At 45.8% G+C, this 22,850-nt stretch overlaps 1 protein-coding gene across 1 annotated transcript in view; it reads left to right on the top strand.

The window, feature by feature from the left end:
• PLXND1 (plexin D1) overlaps positions 1-18,820 on the top strand; it is a 145,410-nt gene extending 126,590 nt beyond the window's left edge. The window contains exons 30-36 of the mRNA XM_075938737.1: positions 2,268-2,302; positions 4,438-4,542; positions 6,041-6,204; positions 8,509-8,656; positions 12,842-12,982; positions 14,829-14,903; positions 16,047-18,820. Coding sequence (XP_075794852.1) covers positions 2,268-2,302; positions 4,438-4,542; positions 6,041-6,204; positions 8,509-8,656; positions 12,842-12,982; positions 14,829-14,903; positions 16,047-16,163 — 785 coding nt within the window. The 3' untranslated portion in view covers positions 16,164-18,820. The remainder of the gene's footprint in view (positions 1-2,267; positions 2,303-4,437; positions 4,543-6,040; positions 6,205-8,508; positions 8,657-12,841; positions 12,983-14,828; positions 14,904-16,046) is intronic.
• Positions 18,821-22,850: the final 4,030 nt, after the last annotated feature.

Here is a 22,850-nt window from a genome sequence, read left to right as displayed (position 1 = left end):
AGCTGTGATTCCCATTGGGACCCAGAGCCTAGGGGGAACCTCAGTGGGAGTAAAAACTTAAGATTTGACCCCACCGTTGTAGTGCAATCTCAGCTTTGCTAGGCAGTGCCCTGGCTACTTCTAAGTGAGCCTTTGATAATAGAATAGCTCATTGTATCCTTTGGAAACAATCAGATCTTGGGCAGGATTTCCAGTTGGTCTTCCAGGAAAGCTTGTCTTTGCCCAGTGGGGCCATGTTATTAAACTGTGCCTAACATTCAATGAAGACGCACCCATGGAATTATGGCAAATGTTTATAGAACGAACAATCAGCTCTTAAACACTCCCTCTTTTCCATTGGATTCTTTGCTACGGGGATACAACAAGTCCCAAATGTCTTCAGCTGGTCACAGAATGCTTATACTATATGACCGTGTGTGGCTGAATCCTGCCATTTATATATGAATGGAGCAGCACCCTCAGCAAGAATTGATGGCTAGACAAAGAGACAGAAGGACAGAGCAGAAACACTTAGTGCTCTATTGACTGCAGTGCATGACATTCTCTGTGTGGCGGCCAACAGTCTGAACAAAAAAGGGGGAGGGGATTCAAAGAGCTGGGAGCAGTGTTTCTGCAGTATTTTGGCACAGCTGGGTGGGGGACGACCAGGACCAGAGACTGCTGAGAATATAATAGGAATAATACGTTGGTCATCAGGCGGGACGGCATGAGGTCATTTCCATCAATGCTGCTGAATAGGCCCATTTGTCACTCTTTGTGCTTGAATGGCTGCTGTTCAGTGTTGTGTCAGCCCAGTTCCCAATTTCTGCTGAAAGCTTCACATCGGGCACAGGCGAGAAGAGCTTTTAGCTGTCTGAGTGGTGTTTGTGTGGTATACCAAGGTTTTATGGTTGATCCTTGTGTGTCACTTTGACATCTTGAAATGAATTTCCAGAATTTTCATTCCAACACTAAATGTTTTATAGGTCACTTTGAAAAGGAAAAACAATTGATTTTGTGTCCTTTTGGCTATAAAATAGCTACCCCTTGTCTACATAAGCCACCCATTATTTAAAATTTTTTTCGAAATAACGGGTGTACTATTTAGGCATCCCAGTAAACCTCATTCCATGAGGGTTAAGGGATGTCTCAAAATAGCACGTTATTTTGATACTTTCTAATCCAAGATCCCCTCCCCTCTCAATTATTCAGGGTCAGTCTCTTCTAGGGTACATCTACACAGCAGGGCTAAAGTTGGAATAAGCTACACAACTTCAGCTACATCAGTTGCATAGCTTAAGTTGAAATAACTTATTTTGACTTTTGGCGCTGTCTACACAACAGGAAGTAGAAGGAAGAAAACTCTTCCTTTGACTTCCCTTACTCCTCATGCAATGAGGGTTACCAAGAGTCAGAGTGAGAAGTCCTCCAGCTCAACATTATGTTGAAATAAGGGCTTGTAGTGTAGACATGCTCTTTTGTTATTTCAGAATAACGGTAGTTATTCCAAAATAACGCTTCTCTGTAGACATACCCTTAATGCCAGCATCTCTCTAGTTCTCAGGTGCTGCAGAGAGTCATTCAGCAAAGGCAGGGTAGACAAGAATTTCATATGAAGAAAGAATCAAAAATAAAGTTTAAAAGCTGCCAATTTGTTCAGGCCTTCATGCCTGGTTAACAATTAAAAATGGCACAGTCCCACTGTCATTTGCCTTTGAGAGCACTTTAAGCCACAAGTATGTTGAAGATCATTTACACTGTTTGGAGCAGGGAAGAAGGTTGTATTGGTTGGAGTGGAGGAAAAATGTTGCACTGTAATGCAAGAGCAAGTTTAGAGAGCAGCTGAAGCAACAGCCCTCCCTTCCAGATGCCAGCCACTCAGATGGTCTGTCTACAGTGGGTGAGATTCTGTGGCCTGCATTGTGGAGGGGGCCAGACTAGATGATCGAAATGGTCCCTTCTGACCTTAAAGTCTATGAGACTATGAGTCTATAACTTAACAACTCAAAAGTTATAATGCTGGTTCTGACACTGTCTTCAGGCAAGTTACTGTGCCTTTCTACCTCAGTTTCCCCATCTGTCAAATGGGTTAAATACCAACATTACAGAGACCCTATCAGGAATGCTAAAGTGCCTCATAGAGGCATCACTAAGTGTTGTCTTTGCTGCTCCTCCCCCAAAATACAACATCCATATATCCGAACTTTTCCATTAAATGATGCTGAATGAAGTTGTCTGGGCTGCAATATGACAAACTTAGCTAATCTGTTTTTCTTTATGTTTTCTAGTGAAGGACTTGGATACTGAAAAGTACTTTCATTTAGTAAGTATCCCATTCCAAAAGCAATCAAAGCAAATGACTTGTGTGTGGCCAAGGGTGTCTCCGAGAAGTTACTTCACCTGTTCTCTCCCATCTCCTATTTCCTTTATAGGAAATGTCTATTTGAGAACTAGACTGTCTCACCAGGAAATTGTCTGAGCAAGGAGTTACTGATCACTTAAGGAAAAGACAATCAGTGCATGCAAATCCCAACAACAACTTCCCTGGAGCCCTGTCTTGTGGCTGGGAAAAGAATTACTTAGAGAAGTGTGGTGGGTGGGAAGGAGGCCTGGCCCAATGGAATTTGCAATGCACAATTATTATGGAATGAGTCTGCCTTGCAGCAATGTATTAATGTGCACTCCAAGGGCAGTAATGCTGTGCAGAGGGTTTGTGTGTGTGTGTGTGTGTGTCAAAGGCAAAGCTAGCAATGCGTTCCATATGTACAGTAAATGCAGGCAGATGCATTTGTCACCCCGCTAGCTTGTTGGCCAGTGATCAGACCTGCCCAGGGGGTTGGCTGAACCCCTTGTGATTACTACATTGTTTGTGTAAGAAAGTCATACTTGAACATACGGTATGTTTGGCAGAGAGAGTTCAGTTTTCATCTTAATCTTGATCATAGTCTCAAACATATTTCACCTTTCTGATGGCTGCCAATTAACTGATACAGGAAAAGCAAAACCCTGCTAGTTGGGGATGTTTCAAAAAACAGAGTTCCCTGCAAGCCTATCAACTTAATCTTTACAAGGAAGTCGTTTCTGCCATACAGAATGATTCCAACTGTTCAGTTCTGTTGCCCGATCATAAATTGTTATAGCAAGAGATCTTCATCTGGCCTAAATCAGTTCAGTTACAGTGATATTGATGGAGCTGTTTCAGTGGACGCCAGCTAAGATCTGACCCAAAGAGTTACATTCCAAAGTAGGGATAGGTAATTTCCAATGGTAGGAAATTCTGATAGGGGAGGAGAATCATTTCCCATGTGACTATATTATTATGATATTTCTGCTTTTGGACCCAGGTCTTTCCATGTACATGATGAAAGAGGAGAGAATCTTCTTTCAGCCTTGATTATGTGAACGTAATCCAGTTCCATGGGGCTGAAGTACTATCTGTGATAGAGACAGTGGCAGAGGAAACTCTTTTCACTACATTCAATGCGATGGTGGTTCCCCATGATACCTCCCCTTCAGAGAAATCAGTGGAGGGGTAGAGAGGCTGCTTATGCGACAGTCTTACCATCATGGCAGTGGAGCAGAGATCTTCTGTAGCCTGCTTTAGCTGCCCACTACCATTAGAGAGTTCAGAACAACAGCATGGACTGAGCCAGAAGCCAGGAGAGAAATGCCTGACACCTAATCCCAGCTTTGCTACTGAGTCCCTGTGAAGCCTTGGGCACGCCACTTAATAAATAAATGCTATTGCTCACCCGTTTCAGTGGGATAGAGAGGATTTACCAGTTAATGTTTAGACGGCAGTCTGAAATGATGTACTTTTAAAAGTTATAAGGGGGAAATGGGTATTTCAATATTAGGAAATATTTTATGAGCTTCATGTCTTTCCATGCTAAATTCATATGCTCAAATAAAAAATACAGAGCACTCTGGGAGAAGAGAGAGTGAGGGTGAAAAGGCACATAAAATATACTCAGAAGTGGTACATTGGTGACCCGCTAGGGCACTAATTCAATGATCTGAGCAATGGAACGATTAGATTTTGTTTTGAACGTCGCACGGGACTTATTAAAAAAACAAACGATGTTTTTGTGCTTTTCCCATTTTTTAAGATGTCCTGCTTTTCAGTGGAAGCCTGGCCTTGTGTTGCTGGTATCCCAAATTACAGCAGTACTGAGGGGAATTCAGGAATTGAAACAGACCAAACACCAAAATGAAATTGATTGTTCATTGTCATTATCCGAGTTAAGAGAAATAAAAGGCATAAATAGCAAAATGTCAGCTTGATCTGTAAGGTTTTCTTCAATTTTAACCACTCTAATTGTGTATTCAGCAGCATACATAATGTTTTGTTTAATGTATAAATTATGTGTTGGCAACATCCCTTTAAAAAAGCCTGTTTTTGAAAAAAAGAAGATATCCCAAAAGCAGATCTAATGAGCATTTTTTGCATTGACTCAGGTTCTTCCAACCGATGAACTGATTGAACATAAGAAGTCCCATAGACAGAGCCATAGGAAAAAAGTCCTACCTGAAATCTACTTGACCAGGTTACTATCTACAAAGGTAAGAGAAGCTGGCACAGAGTGAGAACTTAGTTTATTGGGAAATAGGATTTCTGTCCGTAGCTCTCCATACAATGTGACTTGTTATTTTTAAGCAAGGTTACGTTATGCCATGAGGAGAGATTGGCTCTATTGAATCCCTCACTGTAGAAAAGCGATGGGACTCTGCCATCTACTGTATGTCGTAGAGAGTTTGTCTGTCTGTCTTTCTGTTCAAGAACTCCTCCTAAATGGTAAGAGTTAGGACCACCAAATTTGGTATACAGCTTCCTCTTTTCAGAACTTAAAGCAAGGTCAGTGTTTGGTTGTGCCAAGAAAATGGGATGTGCCCAGAATGGGATTGCTTCTCATCCAACCATACAGAAAAGAGACAGATAATTACCAGGCACGCCTTCCTCCACGCCCATCTGGGACTGCCCCAGCCCTGAGCCTCCCACCCCTAGGCACCCTTCAGGAGGACAAGTGGGGCTGAAGCTCCTCCCCCCAATTCATACAGGAACATTGCTGGCTGTTCCCCTTTGTCACAGATCAAGGGGGAAAGTGCACAGTTTGCTGCATTCCTCACTCTGACTGAGGAGTGCAGGGGGCAGACAAACCTGAACCTCCCCCAGCCAGGGGACATGCACCTGCCTTTGCCTGCAGGAGTTGCAGCTGCCATGGAGAGGCATTTCTCATCTGGCCCCAAGCTGCTGCAGTGAGAGAAGGCTGGAGTTGTCCTCTCTCCCTGGGGTAGCCTGCAAACTGAACCCCTCATCCCCAGCCCCACACCAGAGCAATGACTGAAACGAAGGAAAACAAAAATTAATTGAGTTAAGGACCAGAGCAATGCCAGGTAAATCTTCAAGTATTAAATATAAGAAGGATTCTTTGCTGAGACTGCTAGACATAAACAGACCTGTTTTCTCTTGCATTCTAGCTGGTAGTCTGCCTCATGAAACCACACCTTGCCTGCCTCCGGCCTGGCCTGGCCTGGCCTGTGCACTCAGGAAAGGATTTGGGCCAGTACAGAAGCTCAAGCACAAATTAAGATTTGGGCATAAACTTCCCCACAGTTGGGGATGTTCAGATCAGGGCGGGGTGGAGGGAGAAGAGTGTTGGTTCAGTCTGAATTCCATTTGGAACTTCCCTACACTCCAAGGGTGTGTGGATCCAGGGTTTGGGCTCAAGTCCATCTTTAATCCCAGTGTGATGTAGAGCTGGAGCAGAGATCATCAGACTGGCCCACAAGCTCTAGTTTTCTATTTACTGTGCAGAACAATCACAGATGTGCTCTGAGATCCCAGCAGTAAAAAAACCAACCCATCTCTGTGCCAAAAGAAATTAAATCCAAACTAGAGCTAATTATATCACCAAGTGCAAAACCAGCCTTTCCCTCTCCATTTTGCATCCCCTCCCTCCCTCAGTTTACTAAACTGGCAGAAAAGTCTCCTCCAAATAGTAACTTTGTGTTAGTTGTTGCTGCTTCACCTTGGCCAATGCTATGTGCACTTGTTCCCTAGGGCACGCTGCAGAAGTTCCTGGATGATCTGTTCAAAGCCATTCTCTGTATGCGAGAGGACAAGCCACCTGTGGCTATCAAGTATTTCTTTGACTTCCTGGAGGAGCAAGCGGAGAAAAGAGGGATCTCTGACCCTGACACTTTGCACATTTGGAAAACTAACAGGTTTGGGAAACGAGACCCATTATTTTCTTCTTTTCCAACTCACAGGACAAGTAGATGCAAAGCCCCAGGGCCCAGAAATAATCCTTAGAGTGATAAGGCAGAAAGCAGGCAATGAATACAGAACTTAGTGGTACCCTCTGCTCTCCGTTTCTTCCCCATCAAGCACTCTAAGGGTATGTCTAGACTACATGCCTCTGCCGACAGAGGCATGTAAATTAGACTACCTGACATAGTCAATGAAGCGAGGATTTAAATATCCCCCGCTTCATTAAAATAAAAATGGCCGAAGCGTTGTGCCAGCTCAGCTGATTGTCGGCAGAACGCGGCAGTCATGACGCGGTTCGGTCGACAGGGAAAGCCGTTGTCGACCGATCCTGTAAACCTCTTTTCATAAGGCATAAGGGATCGGTCGACAACGGCTTTACCTGTTGACCGATCCGCGTCTTGACTGCCGCGTTGTGCCGACAATCAGCTGAGTCGGCACAATGCAGCGGCCATTTTTATTTGAATGAAGCGGGGGATATTTAAATCCCCACTTCATTGACTATGTCGGGTAGTCTAATTTACATGCCTCTGTTGGCAGAGGCATGTAGTATAAACATACCCTAAGGGACAGAGGAATAGGAGAAACATAAAGAGGGACAAAAAAGCAGAGGAGCAGATGGGACACAAAGCTAGCAATATTGCCAACCTCAGGTATTCAGAAATTCTGAGTCTGCTGACAAAAAGTCATGAAATTGTCTTAAAAATCATGAGATTTTCAAAGCAATACATTTGGGTTCTGCTTGTTTGATCTTTTCTTTATTTGGGTCACATTTTCAACCTTCTCTCTGCATCCGGGAAGGCTAGAAAGTTTCTCTTTTTTAAACGACTATTCTGATTCTGGCATCGTTACATGACTCCTAGACCTGGCACTTCAAGAAGAACACCATATATTGTGAGACAGCTCTGACAAGAGTTGGCAGCACTGAGCTAGCAGAAAAGCAAAGAGCTGAGGCCAGAGTAATAAGGAAGACTGTGGAACGCACAAATGAGGAAAGAGACAGAGGGGTGAGACAGAAATAGGGGAAAAACTTGAAGGAGGTTCAGCCATCTGAACAGAAGGGGAGCAGGGAGAACTAGGGAGAAAGGGTGGCAATATTGCTAGCTTTCTGTCCCCACTGTTTTTCAGTCCTCCTTTTTGCACCTTTTACCTCTGTCCCTTAGCTGAGTCTCAGCACCTCTCAGAAGAGAGAGGCAGCTGGTGTTGAAGTTGCTGCAATGGGACCAGCTGTTCCAGCCTGAACTCATAGAATTTAAAAACATGCTGTGGGAGGGAAGATCAGTAGAAATGCAAATTAGCATAATAGTTTGGTTTAGGGTGTGGAAATTTTATTTTCAGGTTTTTGATGCACCAATAGATAGTGGGCTAATGGGCTACAAACATTCTCCCTCCTTGGCTGATGGTTCTAATCCAGTCCAAATTGGAGTTGTTGCCATCAGATGCTTGGAGTTCTGTTTGGTGGTCTCAGTACAATTCCTCATGAGCAGGCCTCTCCATCCTTGTTGGCACCTGAGCTGGCAGCCTCAGCAGCAAAGCAAGGAACACATGAGCCATGTAACTAGTCCAATTAAGCTGGGCGGGAGCAGGGAGAGAGAGAAGTTTGCACTGTTCTGCTGTCCTGTAGCTGTTTTGTGGCAAGTTGTGTTTGCAGGGCGCTCTCCCCAGTACCAGAATAACCGCCACAAAGGTGCCGGGAAGACGGGGTGGAAATGACAGAAAAGAGCAAGACAGCAATGCCCATCTGGGCTAGGCTGTTGGAGAGAAAAAAACATAATGAAGGTCAGACAAAAAGGTTGTTTCTCAGGATCATGCCCACCCATCTGGCCCTGGTTACCTTGACACTAGGATGGATGGGTAGGCATCAGCACCACTCGGATGAAGTTAGGTTTAAATTTACAGGCACAAGCACAGGGACCTTTCATGGATGATGCAGTGCTTGATGTGTAATGCAGCCATCAGACCTAGGTAGGGATTCTCATGTGTACTCCATGCCTGAGCCTCACACTTCACCCTACGGGAAACACCCCCTCATCTGTGAGACACATGCCTGCCCCTTCTAGCCAGGGCAAGGCATGGCAAGGAATAGTAACAATTATATAACAATCTTGGCTCCGTATTTTTCCCTTTTTCTTTTTTTCCTCCATCCTCCTGTCCGGGTTGGTTTTTTGTTTTGGTTTTGGTTTTTTTTTTCTCAAATTACTGTGGAGTGATTTGGGAAGGACGACACTCAGCCAGTCTGTTTCTGATGCTTTCCCTCACAGCCTACCTCTGAGGTTTTGGGTCAACATTCTGAAGAATCCTCAGTTTGTCTTTGACATTGACAAGACCGACCACATAGACGCCTGTCTCTCCGTCATAGCCCAGGCCTTCATCGATGCCTGTTCCATCTCCGACCTACAGCTGGGCAAGGTACAGATCTGCCAATGGAGCTTTCCCTTCACCTCACTCTCTGCTCAGGGTTGGTCTGACAAGGTTTGAGATTGAGTAGTGGGATTGTGTTATTGTAGGCATGCCAGAATGATAGGCAAGGTGGGAGCTAACATCTGGGAAGTGAAGGAAACTGAGGCCTGAATAGTGACTGGAATATTCTGGATCCTTCTTCTAGACTTACACAGTAGACCAGGTGGTGGGCTGCCCGGTATATTGTTCCCATTCTTAAAGGAAATTGCTGAGCCCAACAGGATAAAAGCTCAAACCGAGAAACAACCATCACCCTGCGTATTTTGAAGAATGGGAGAGAAATGGGTTTATGACAGTACATGTGTTAATTATGGCTGCCCTAATGGCTGATGACAGATGGGTCCTTACCAAACCTGGCATACTGACACTCCGAGTCTCAGGGCGTCTCCAATCTAAATCCCAGTTTTACATGCTAGCCGCATGTGAGAGTCCCATGCAGAGGCTCTGCACCAGCTCCTGGCCTGCAGAATCAGAACAAAAACTTGAATGCCACTTCCAATGAAAGTGGAATTCTCATCTCACAACAGTTCAACTTCAGTGACTTCAGCAGAGCGATTCCTGAATGAGCCTGCTGGAAGACAGAGAAGAATCAAGCCCTTAACAACGGGGGAGCAGGGAAAGGGAGGGGCAAGGAGCTCGCTTCCCCATAATGAGGGTGCACACACTACCTGTGTGTGCTCCTCTTTGTGCACACCTCTGACTGGCGTGCAGTGTCAGGGTTGGGTACAAATAGATCTATGCTCACAGAATCAGCAGGCGAGGGCTGTGTGGCAGTTCACTTGCACTTTGGAGAATTTAGGCTTTAACTACTCAGACTTCCCGGCCGTTAAATGGAGATGATAATATTAACCTACCGCAGGATTTAAAGGGCTAACAAATCCACTTGTGTAAAGCTCTTTGGACAGATTGGATGTTGTATCAGTGCTGTGAGGATGAGGCTCTCATCCTGCCTGTAGCACACAAGCCAGCATTCATAAAACAAAATGTCTATGTTGCTCAGTCCAACAGCATGAGCTGTTGTTTGTCCTGCATTGAAAACTCCTGTGGAACCAAACAAATAAGAAACCTAACAGAGGGGAAAACATGACACACAGAGAGATTATTTGTTTAGCCCAAGCCTGACAAACAGTTACATATGTGCTTTATTTTACACACAAGCAGGGACATTGATGTCTGTTTTAAGCACGTTTAATTGTTTGCAGGATCAGGTCTTATTTATTTTTACGACGGTAGTAGTCAGCAATTAGGATCAGCTCCCATAATACTAAGAGCTGTACAAGCACATACAAAAACACAGTCCCTGCCCTTAAAAGCATCCAATCCATTTATTTGATTTCTAGGATGGCTGTCATAGGGTATTCTGGTCTATAGGCAGTTCAACCACACTACAGAAAAGCAACCATTCTTTATTAAGTTCTGTTGGTGTTTCCAAGACAGGGTCATTTTCAGTTCTGCAAAACTAAAAGCCGTGTGTCATGGTTTGTACAGGTGAGCAGGACTCCGATTATGTAAATCTACCACTGCGTGAAGCTAAGAGAGTATTTTTTGCCCTTAAAGGAGGCTGATTTAGGTGCTATCAGTGCACATAAGATTAATCAGTTTAGTTCTACCCTAACTATTTTGAATATGCCAGTCACCGTAGTAGCTAGGCATCTGATTCCACTCGGTTGCAGTAGTTTTACCCTGCTGTAACACCATTGACTTCAGTGGACTTGCTCTTGATTTGAGGGAGATTTGAGTCAGACCTAAGCATCTGGCTTCCTCTCTAGATTTTATGTTGCTGAGGCTACCCTCTCAACAGTTATTGGTCTTTATGGGCTTAATCCTGAGTCTCTTTATCCCATAAACAGTTTAATTGAAATCATGGAAGTAAAGACTCAAGAACCAGACAATAAGTATACAGAGGTCTAGAAAGCCTCAGAGGGGTAGCCATGTTAGTCTGTAACTTTAGAAAAATTAAAAACAACGAGTGTTCCTGTAGCACCTTAGAGACTAACAAAAAATATAGATGGTGGTATGAGTTTTTGTGGGCACAACCCACTTCTTCTCTAGAAAGTATGGGCCTGATTCTCCGCTTACGACTACTCATTTTACCCCCATGTAACTCACATCACCCTCAAACCCCATAGCTCAGGCAGCTGTATGGAAGAGAGGTTTTGTGTGTGTGCTTTATAGTCCTCCCTTTGGCTCCGCTGAGTTTGGTGTTGACATTTGAAACTTCCTGACATAAATAAGTTTTATGAGTGAGTGCTGTAAATCATGTCCTCATGTTGCAGTGTGTGACGCAGAGCACGCCCCGTGGGGGGCTGGGTGTCAGGGCAGAGCATTCCACCTAAATTAAAAGCATCAGGAAGCCTTTACTGGGAGAGATTTAATACTGGAGGAAGATCTAATGAGTGCTTGATTTTTGTTTGTTTGGGTTTTGAACATTTTTGAGTCTGTTACGAAACACCTATAATTTGTCCTTGTCAAACTGTCGATTAGAGAAGGGGGGGTCAGCTGGGGTCAGACAGCAGATGGAAATGTTTTCTGAAACACAATAGCATAAAAAGGAATCATTGAGTAATGTGGGAATAATAAATCTCCTGCATAAAAGTAAAGTGGCCTGTATATACAGTATGTCACCAGCCTTACACTGATGTAATTGCACTGACTTCAGTGGAGTTACTTAAACTGGTATGAGATTAGACTCAGATCATATATATCTGTATTCTGTGTATGCAATAAACTGATAGCATGCCCTCCCTGTGCCAACATACAATTATGATACATATGCATACAAAAACAGAGAAGTAACTAAGAGGAAGTTTGGTTCCCTCAGGTTTGCAAAAGAAATGTTATAAATAGGCTATATAAATATGCAGGGCATTGCAAAAAACACACCCTGTGGGGCTGAAATCCACATAAGACCTCCAGTTGATGCTGAATGCTGCTGCCACCTATGTAATAAGGGTATGTCTCCACTGTGAGTTGGCAGTCTAATTTCCATCTCACAGAAACACGCCTCCACTGCCTAGAGCCTTAAAAATAGAAGCGCAACCACAGCAGCAGAAGTGGTGGAAAAAACAGCTGCCCCAGGTGTGATCCCATTGGAGATACTAGGGCTGTATAGGGGGATGGGTAGCTCCTCCCACCGCTGCACTCACACTGCCATTGTGGTCCACCGGAGCTAGGCAGATATGTCTCCTTGAGCTTGAAATTACACCCCTAGCAAAAAGCCATACTCTTACAGGTGCGAGCCATACCACATACTGTACCTGCACCCTAATGGCTTCACGGCTATGGCCTGCTGCATTGCAAGGTGCTGCTATCAACCTCGAAAACCCTACCTGGTTTTCTATTTGAAGGATCCATTTCTCCCCTCTCTGTGTGCCTGCAACATTTGTAGTCAGCAGATCCCTGCTAATAGTCCCTGGACTTGTGTGTCTGGGACAGGCTATTCTCAGTACAGCATCATTCAGTCTAGAACTTGCTCCCTTCCTTGTCCCAACAGACAGTCTGTTGACCTTCAGGGCATAGTGTAAAGAACACAGGCCCAGGTCATTTCCAGGGTAACACTACTGAAAGGAGTAGCACTATCTGGAAGATCTCTTTGATCCCCCCTCGTTTACTTGGACTTTTGCCTAAGTAAGTGCTGGTGGAGCTATACCATCCCTCATAGCTGGGCAGAGGAAACAAGATGATTAATTTCCATTTGGACAAAACAGAAGTGAATTTGGTATTTTTCCTTTATTAATTTACATGCATTTGACCAGACACAATGTGAGCTGATCGCATTATTTTAGATGACTAAACAATAAATCAAAACTCTTATTGAAAAAGAATCCAAGGCCAATATGTCAAACTGCAAAACTTGCTTGATTTTTAAACAGTGGGTGCCCAAATTGCACGTGTAAATGTAGACATCACCTCATCAGGTACAGACCCAGTACTCTGACTGATCTTAGTCGTCATATGTGCACATGAGTTTTGCAATTGTGTATGCATTTTATGCAATACAGTTGTTAAAGCCAGGACCAACAAGTTTAGATTTTTCCTTAATGCAGTTGAAGTTCTTATTTCAGTGTGAAACCCAGATGACCGAGGAATAAGCCATAAGCATTGGAGCCAATGTCTCTCTCTCCTTTTCTCTAGGACTCGCCTACCAATAAACTACTGTATGCCAAGGAGATTCCAGAGTATAGGAAAATAGTGCAGCGCTATTACAAACAGATCCACGACATGCCACCTCTCAGTGAGCAGGAAATGAACGCACACCTCGCAGAGGAGTCACGGGTAAGAAATCCATGAAGCCTCAGTAGCTTTAAAGAGGGTCCACTTATGCACTCAGTGGTGTCCCCTGGAGCAGGAACAGCCCCATAGAATTTGTTAAGGGAGTGTGGTGGTGGTCTCCAAGCTGTTGAGCACTGCTTTTCTGGCTCCCATAATGGTTGGTAACCCATGCGGAAAACGGGGGGGATCAGCTGTCAGTAGTGCAGGACACTGGCATTGAGCATCATATATGCTAATGCTGAAGGAGGACCAGAAAGGGACAAATCATTTCTCCTCTCTCTCTATAAACATGGAGCCAGATCCACTAAATTCACATTCTCCAGCTGCAGGCTTCAAATTGTTGGGCATTGGCCCTGCTCATTTGCCCTAGAGGGGAGTATGAAGGGAATGAGTGATGTGCTGCTGTGAAGACAGAAGAATCCTAAGGATTCAAGATGCCGCTGATTCTGAAGCTAGGACCCTCTTTAGTGCGGAGCCCTGCACTGGGAGTGAACAAATTTGGGGGTTCTGTGGCCAAGTCTGCTAGTGGCTTTGTGATTTCACTGCTGTGGGCTTCAGTTTCCCCCTCTCTAAAATGGGGATAATAATATGGAGCTGTGAACGGTAATTTCACTTTGCAAAGGATTTAGAATGAAAACAAAATGTTGATGTTCTCCATGAAACAATTTAAAAAATTGATTTGGAAAACAATGAAACATCCCATTGCTATTTTTTTAACAACATTCTGCCTGGCAGACTACCAAGGTGCTGGGGCCTAGGTCTCTCATGGCTCTAAGGCCAGCTGGCTACCTGAGTGTCCTGCTCTTGGGAATTGGAAGCCACAGGAGCCAGCTGCTCAAGGAGTCTAGAATAAGGTTATTAAGGGCTAGTTGACTAGTTGCTTCCCTCCTCCCTTGCGGCCTCTATCAGATAGAAACAGCAAGGGGGGTGGGAAGAGGGGATTCTTCAAAGCCCCAGCACTGCACGGAGCCCAGGATCACCTGTGCAGCGCTGCTGCTTTGAAACACCGCTGTGGTGTTTCAGAGGGGCAGCACTGCAGGGAGCCCAGGGTTAGCTGGAGTCCCCAGCTAACCTCAGGCAATGTGAAGCCCGGGACCAGCTGTGCAGTGCTGCCTCTTTGAAACACCGCCATGGTGTTTCAAAGTGGCAACGCCACAGGGAACCGGGGGTTAGCTGGAGTCCCCAACTGACCCCGGGCTCCTTGCAGTGCTAACCCCAGGATCAGCTGTGCAGCATTGCCCCTTTGAAATGCTGCCACAGTGTTTCAAAGAAGCAGTGCTGCACGAACCCGTGATCAGCTGGGGACTCCCGAGCTGATCCCGGGCTCCGTGCAGTGCTGACTCTGAAATGCTGCCATGGCTCTTAGTACATTTAAAAGGCAGAGCTGCAGTGAAATTAGCTCCTGGCTCTGTGAGCTAACCCCACTGCTACTCAGCAGCTTCCCCCCTTATCAACTAGTCGATGGAAATTCCATCGACTAGTCGATTAGCTGATTAAATGCCATTTAACATCCCTACCACAGAGAGCTTCAGATCACACTGGTACCATACAGTATTATTAAAATGGTTCCAAATTCATCCCGGACATAAAGAAATGCCACTCCCACTGTAATCTGTGGAGATGGGCCCTTTTGGTGCCAAGATTGCATTTTGGCCTTTGCCTCTGAAATCACTAAGTATAATAGCTTGAATAATGTAGACAGGAACAAGTGTCTAAGCATTTTGATCAAATGTTAATTTACAGCAAAATCAGATCTAAGCCTCTTATTACTCCAGTTGTTTTTGGTTGACACGACTGGATTCCTGCATTTTGATTATTATTCCTCCTGTTTGTTTTCTCTTTTATGAAGAAATATCGGAATGAGTTTAACACCAATGTAGCCATGGCTGAAATATACAAATATGCCAAAAGATACCGCACTCAGGTAAGCAGCCTCATTTGTCTGGGGCGGGGGGAGTCAGTGTTCAACATTCCCAGGAGGGGACTGTGGGGAAATGTCTGATATCTTTTTCGTATGCAGCACTGGTGTAGCCATGTCAGTCTCAGGATTATAGAGAGACAGGGTGGGTGGGGTAACATCTTCCCTTTGCCCGACTTCTGTTGGTGAGAGAGAAAGACAGGCTTTTGAGTTTCGTGGAGCTCTTCTTCTCGTCTGGGAAAAGTACTAAGAGGACCACAGCTAAATGCAAGGTGAAACAGATGTTTAGCATAAATAAACAACACAAATTTCAAGGGAGCCGTCAAGGTGAAATGACCATTAACACCTCTACGTTGTAGGGGGGAAAGAAATGGGAGGAGTGGAAGAGGAAGCTGGGAGGGGAGATTTGCTAGTGATTTATAAATTGTTTCAATAATCCATGAATCCAGCATCTCTATTCAGTCCATGATTTTTGGTGTCTAACAGAGTTACGACTTTAAACTTAAATTCATAACTCTGCTATATTTTAAAACTCATGGGCTGAATAGAGGCACTGGATTAACAATACTCCCAGACATGAAGAGCTCTGTGTAAGCTTGAAAGTTTGTCTCTCTCATCTACAAAAGTTAGTCCAATGAAAACTATTAGCTTACCCATCTTGTCTCAGATGTCCTTTTGTGATGTATCAGTCAAGTGTCCTACCTGTCCCTAGTCCCACAGAAAAGAGGCCAAACAAGGAAGAGACCTTTCATTCATCACTGATGGAATGGTCCTAACTGAGGAACTTGGATGCCCATATGTCTAGTCTCTTTCTTTCTGTCTCCTCTCACCTCCCGCCTCCTGTAAACTCAGTCAGAGATTTTTTAAAACGTAGGTGCATTTTCAACCCTTTGGTCAGTTCACCAGCGTATTCAGAACAGGTCTCTCTATGTGCAAGTCATTATACCTTCTTCTTGCCTGAAATTTGCTCTTTAAAGAGCAGGTTTAATGCATTCCTGTTTGTTTTGCGGCAAGAGGGATTTGCACAAGCATACACACGCACATACATGCACACTCTCTCTTTCTCTCTCTCTCTCTTTTAGCCCTTGGCTGCTTAGAAGACCAGTAACCTAGTCTCATCTAATCACCTCACTGCTCTTGCTCCTACAGATAGTGAATGCCCTGGATTCTAACCCCACAACGAGACGCACGCAGCTTCAGCACAAGTTTGAGCAAGTGATTGCGCTCATGGAGGACAATATTTACGAGTGCTGCAGTGAGGCCTAGTGGGTGCTCTGGACTGGACCTCATCCTGGAAGTGACCTTCTCTGTAGTGCACTGTCCTCTAGGGAACATGCCTTTAAACAAAATATATACATGTAGAAATATATTGGATTGTGTCTCTTAGGGTAACCCTGTCCCCACACTGGTGGAGGGCATGGCCAGGGGTGAGATGAGCCAGCGAGGGATGAGAAGCCACTAAACAACATTTTCATAAAGCTTGAACTCCCTTTCATTGATCTGCACTGCGTGGCGCCTGTAATTTATTTGCTTTTTCAAGCCAGAACTCAAGACGTGCCACTTATTATTTTCCTGTAACCTGCGTGTGAGCAGCCATGCTCCCAAAGAGACTCCTCACGGACTGGAGCCCAAGCTAGGCAAGCGATAATGATGGATGCAAAGCAGCGGGGAAGCCTCAGGGAGTGATGAATGGAGGTTTCACAGGCTATTGGAGCAGCAGCAGAACTCCCTTAACCATACTCCTCTGAGTTCTGTATATTTTAAATACCAGGGAATCTATTTACTGTACACTATCTGCTGCATTAGATGTGTTTTGTGCCTTTGATTTTTGTACTGTATGTGTAAACATAACCCCTCCATCTGCAACTTGTGCCAGGTGGGGAACTCATGGACTAGACAATGAGATTGCTTCCGAAGTAGTCGAGACATGTGAAAGCACTTTACCCTGGACGGAAATGGTCATTACCTAGCTGGAAGGATTGTATTGTCCATTTGACAATGAAATGAGGAACAAATCGGGGCAGCTGTTCCCACTTCCCTAAGTTTCCCAGATGGTTGTGCACACACTGAAGTGGAGTTGACCAATATCCCCTAAATAGCCACTTTTCATGCAGCTGGTCACAGGAGTAATTTAACCTAGAAGTAAAAGGAAAAGATACGCTAGGGGTCAAATGGAAAAGTTTCCTGCCCTTGATAGCATCTTCCCTATCTTCCAGCATTTACAACCCACAGCTGAATTCTTCTTTCAGCCTGGAGTAATGCCAGTGAGTTTCTTGTTATTTAAATATTTTCACTGGTGGAATAGCGCAGAATTGGTCAAAGCTATGCTTCCAGTGTCAGCTAGTCCCTCCGAACCCCTTTTGGAGTTCACGTGGTGCTCAGCAGCTGTGAGTTAAAGATGTTGTGATGAAGATAAACTAAACCCAGGCCAGTATTATGGGTCTGTTCCTAAAGCAGCTTCTGGTCTTGCTGTGTCTGGCATACTGACGGCTGCAACTTTTGACTTTAAATGAATGGAAGATTATTGATGTGACAAGTCCAACGAGCATCAAAGCGAATGTAATGTAACTAAACTCACCTTTTACAGAATTAGCCTATTTAGCAATCCCTGTGAGTTGGAATGACTCCACGTATTCTAGGACAGATCCTGCCCTCAGTGAGCACAGTGTAACTTGAGAGTGACTCCATTTAAGTTACTCCAAGCCAATGGAATTACAGGCATGTAAAGTTGGAGCAATTTTGCTACAATGCCTGTGGATTTACACTGGTGCAAGAGCAAAAACTCCTCCTAACATTGCTGACCCAGATCCCTTTATGCTGCTTGCAGAAGAGTAGCATCTTGGAATGCAAGCGCTCTGCCCATTGGTGAAGGACCATAGCACAATTCCATGGCTCCCTTTTAGACATGGCACCTTTGTTAGCTGCATGGGATGTACCAGAAGCCAGCACACAAATGCAAGAAAACCAAACAGGCCATGAAATCCAAACCCAGTTTGGCACCAAACTTTCATAATACCAAAAAAAAAAAAAATACTACCTCACCCAACACAGGGCTTAAAGGGGAATCTCCATAGTGCACATGGCTGCCATCTGATCACTTGGCTATGAACTAACCTGGCAATGTGCTACTTTGGGTCAACCAAAAAAGTCCTTGGATGGCTCAGTGCCAGGATCTGTGGCTCAAATGTTTCAGAAAGGCCTGGAGTGTAGACTAGTTCTATAGTGATTTAGAGCATCACGGCTGATTTTATATTACATATATTTTAAAAATTACACACTTTATGAGGGGTGGGGGGGAGAAAAAGGTTTAACCAGAACTGCAGCAAAGTACATACACTGTGGATGTTTAACTGTAGTTGCTGACTAAGTGGCTTTAGTCTAGAAATGTTACAAATGTAGCTGGGCTACATTTTATTTTGAAAGATAATTTTTTTAAAAATACTTAATTTTTTTTCTTTAAAAACTGTGAACAGCTGCCAGATGCACACAGGGCCAGTGTGGGGAAACTGAAGATGAGACTTGTCAGAGCATACAGAGGAGGGCATGTGAGGAAAGAAAGGTGGAAGTTCCCATGAGGGGGGTGATCCCTGTGCAGAAGCACTGGGAATGTAACAGCCTAATCAGTAGGCAGTGAATGAGTGTGAGGCCATGGATCTGTGTCAGGTGCTGTGGTGGGTGAGCATGCCTTATGGCCTAGGCTTTATTTAATCTTTTTTCCAAAGCAAAGAAAAAGAAAAGACACATGCTCCTTCTTTCAGCTCCTTGGAAGAAACAGACGCATGAGGAAAGAATGCATTGCCTTGAACCCTCATCCTTTGTAATATATTTTAACTTTGTCATATATTTGTCTGTGTGGTTCCCTTACCTGCTCTTTGGTGGAATCTTTGAAAACTTATCTTTGTAATAAAACGTGATCAAACATGTGGGAACCTTTTTGGCCAACTGCATGGGGGGGGGGGTGGCGTATACCCAGTAATCGTTGCCTAGCTACATGGAGAAATTTACTTGTAGCCTGGATCAGAGGAAGAATCACGCTTTAGTTTTAAGACAGAGTGGCCTGACATCCTGCTGTTACCAGGACTCTGGCTGGCGGTATTTTATATATGCAACTGTAACCCCCCAAACACAATATCCTGATTTTTCACACCTTATTTTAAACTTCCAAACATGAGAAGGTGGGCTGCATTCTACTGGCCAGGGCCTGGTATTTTCATCATGTCTGAGACTATGGCTACGTCTAGACTGGCATGATTTTCCAGAAATGCTTTTAACAGAAAAGTTTTCTGTTAAAAGCATTTTCGGAACAGAGCGTCTAGATTGGCACGGACGCTTTTCCGCAAAAAGTGCTTTTGTGGAAAAGCGTCCGTGGCCAATTGTCAGCCGACGGTCAGGGCAGTGAGTCCCTTATGACCGGCTGAAGTTCTTTTAAATTGTGCTTGGTTCTGTTACAGCAACTGAAGGAGTCAGGTTAAAGCTTAAACAGTTACTATTTTATTGTTACAGGGTAAACTTAGTTGTTAAATGCTACTGCTGTGTTACAGATAACACAGCCACTACAAAGGACAGGACAGAAATTACACTAATAAGTCACTTACAGGTACCATGAAACCCTTTGGTTCTCTGAGCTCTTATTAAATGCATGCAAAATAGACACATAGCAGGTATATATTCTCACCCCTGCATTCCAGACTTGGCGTGGCCAGCGTCTTTCTCTCAATCCCTCGGGAAGAAGTAGGGCGAGGTTGGGCGTCCCACAGACCTCGGGAGACAATCAATACCTGCCAGCAGGTATAGATGATTGGAGCTCAAATGGGGTGGGCTGCTGAACCTCTTTTATACCCCTTGGGTCATGAAGGCTTCTTCCTGGTTTCAAGTGGCCAATTAGGAAAAATGGCTTTGAATGCCAAGTTTCCCACGAAGGATGCAAAGCATAATTTACACCTGGGAAAATGCAGACAATGGGCACCTCTGGTATGTGATGGGCGAAGATTCCTCTCCTGGGACAGTGCAGGCGTGTCAATTACTGGTACTAGCCATCAGGGCGACGGGAGGCCCCGGGTCGTCAGCTAGCCCATTTACTGTCTGGTTTCTGTTTATGGTAGAGTCAGGGACAGGCAGCAAACCTGTGTTCCCAGGGCATCAAAGGCTGACTGCCTTTCTCTTGCTCTCTGGGGGGGGGAAAAACAAGATGGGGCTCGTGGAAAAACAGGATGGGGTTTTTGTGTCTGGCTACACCAATCTAGACGCGCTTTTCTGCAAACAAGCCCCGATCGCCGTTTTTGCAGCTGGAGAAATGAGGGCACAGCAGGGCAAGGGCACATAGGTCACCCTTCCACCACAGCCCACCCCTAGACCCTACTTTGGAGCTCAGTCTAGGAGCCACAGTTCTGTCAGTCCAGGGGGCAGAGGCCTGTGACCACAGGTAACCAAACAGGGCTCAGCCCAGCTGACGGCGCTCACACTGCCAGTTTCCCTTTTCAGCCAGCCTAAGCCATGGAAATCCGACTTTCTCTGGGTCCTTGGTACTCAGGCCCCTCCTCAGCACCGTGACACTAGACCAGGGTGGGGAACCTCACACCAGGAGCTGGATGCAGCCCCCAAGGCAGGGGTGGGCAATAATGTTTAAAGGGCGGGAGGGGGCACCACTCCAAAATTTTGGCACATGGTCAAGGGCCACATTTCTACCAGGGAGGTGGCAGTTTGGGGGGGTCTGGGACAGAGGTTGGGTGCAGAAGGGAGCTTGGGGTAGGAGATTGAGGTGCAGGAGGGTGTGGAGTCTGAGTGTGTTTGGGGGAAGGAGGGGTTTGTGCTCTGGGGCAGTGGCGTGGGGTACAGGAGAGGATTCTGGCCTGAGGGAGGGGCTCAGGGTCTGGGAGGGAGTTGTGACCTGGAGGAAAGGTATCCAGAGGGTTTGGGTGGTGGCCTGGGGCAGGTAATTGGCAGGGGATCAAGGGTAGGGGTGCCAGAGGCAGGCTCTGGCTGGGAGGCACTTACCTAGGCAGCTCTCAGTGAGTAGCCCTGCAGGAATCTGAAGGCTGCAGTCCCGAGCTGCTCCATGTGGCTCTGCTCCAGCCAAGTGTAGGAGTGAAGGGGGGAAAGATGGAGGGAGGAGGCTTCATTGGCTGCCTCTGCTGCCAGCAAAATCTCTCAGCTGCTATTGGTCAGAAAGTGGCCAAGGGGAGCTGAGAGATTTTGCTGAGGGGTGGGGCAGAGCACAAAGCCTCCCTCCTTGCTCCCAGAGTAGAGCAGCCATGTTTAAAGTGTGTCCTTGTGCTGCGCTTAAGGTTCCCAGGAAGAGAGCTGTGAGCTGGATCCCGTGACTTGCCCACCTCTGCCCCAAGGCTTAGCCCCCCCCCCCCCCCCAGTATTGGTGCTCCAGTCTCCCATGGGGCTAGAGCACACAAAATCTACTAGCCTAGCCCCTCCCCCCAAAGCTCTGCTGTGAGGGGAATGTGAGGAGTGTCTTCCTCCTTCCCCACTGGGGGCCACAGCAGTGAGGGGTTGGGGTTCTTTTGGCCCTTCTCACTTGTGTGCAGTCCCCCTCCCCGACTGATTTTTCTGTGGGTCAGGAGTCCCTGACCCGGAAAAGGTTCCCCACTCCTGCACTAGACCCTGCTCCCCTTGCAGGGGGAACAACAGCTCAGAAGCTTACCTGGTGGAGAAGAACAATGAGCAGTGTGTGGAAGCAGAGCCTATTTCGGCAGCTGGCCTGTTCCACTAGCAAAGGCTGGAGAGCATCCCACTCAGTGGCTGCGTCTAGACTAGCACAATTTTGCGGAAATACTTAAAAGTTTTTCCGTTAAAAGTATTTCCGCAAAAGAGCATCTAGATTGGCACGGATGCTTTTGCACCAAAGCATCCGTGCCGAGTATAGACACGCTTTTGCGCAGGAAAGCTCAGATGGCCATTTTAGCCATCGGGCTTTCTTGCAGAAAAAATTAAGGTGCCTGTCTACACTGGCCCTCTTGCACAAGTATTCTTGCGCAAGAGAGCTTATCCCTGAGCCAGAGCATGAAAGTATTTGCGGAAGAAGCACTGAATTCTTACATTAGAACGTCAGTGTTCTTGCGCAAATTCAAGCGGCCAGTGTAGACAGCTGACACATTTTTGCCAGTCTAGACGCACCCAGTGTGTTCAGTGCACTCACACTTCAGGGGCCTTCTATCTCCTCTTAGTACTACTAGCTAGAGACTCCAACTCAGCAAGGGTTAAAATGAACTGTGCTGGCTCTCACTGCTGCCCTGGAGTGCTGTGGGGGTGGGGGTGGATAAAATCCAGCTAAGGACCTGGACCCTGCAAAAGACACACATGCAAGGGGAGGAGGTGGCCTTTAGAGAAATAGGGATAGGTGGGGAATAGTGGAACATGGAGGCGGGGAGGATTGACTGTCATAGCCATGAGTATCCTACAAGGTAACCTTCCCCAGCCCCAAGCCTACCAGGGAAGGGTCCACCCCCTCCCCCCCCCCCCCCCCGCTGCCACACTCCTTCCCAGGCTTAGCTTGGAAACTCCCACAGTCAGGGAGAGCTGTCGCTCCCCCACCTACTGCTAAAACTTAATGGAAATCACTTGTCTGGACATGTATTTTAATACTTTATAAAGTGCTTTCCAATAGAGAGAGAACGGTACAAACAACATTTAGAAGCATATGGTCTGCCAAGACCCTCAGCAATTTTCAAGTGTGTGTGGGGGGGGGGGGGGGAGGAGAAGAAGCAGCACCTGGAAAAAGAGTTTGAGAACCACTGTTCTAACAAGTGGGACTTTAGCACCAGCATGCTCTGGCCCAGCTAGTTTGGCTGTTCTGTAAGCTAGGATGGAACTGGAGGCTGCCTGCCCTAGTCAGAACACCAGCTGGCAGGCACGTGGAGGCTGATCACCACTACACATGTGATTGTTGGCTGGGGCCCTCTCCTGACGTTTCTACAACTAATGTAGCACCCAGCCCCCTGTAGC

The sequence above is a fragment of the Pelodiscus sinensis genome, chromosome 11 (assembly GCF_049634645.1).
Source record: "Pelodiscus sinensis isolate JC-2024 chromosome 11, ASM4963464v1, whole genome shotgun sequence".
NCBI classification, from domain to species: domain Eukaryota; kingdom Metazoa; phylum Chordata; order Testudines; family Trionychidae; genus Pelodiscus; species Pelodiscus sinensis.
This window is presented reverse-complemented; position numbering and strand designations above follow the sequence as displayed.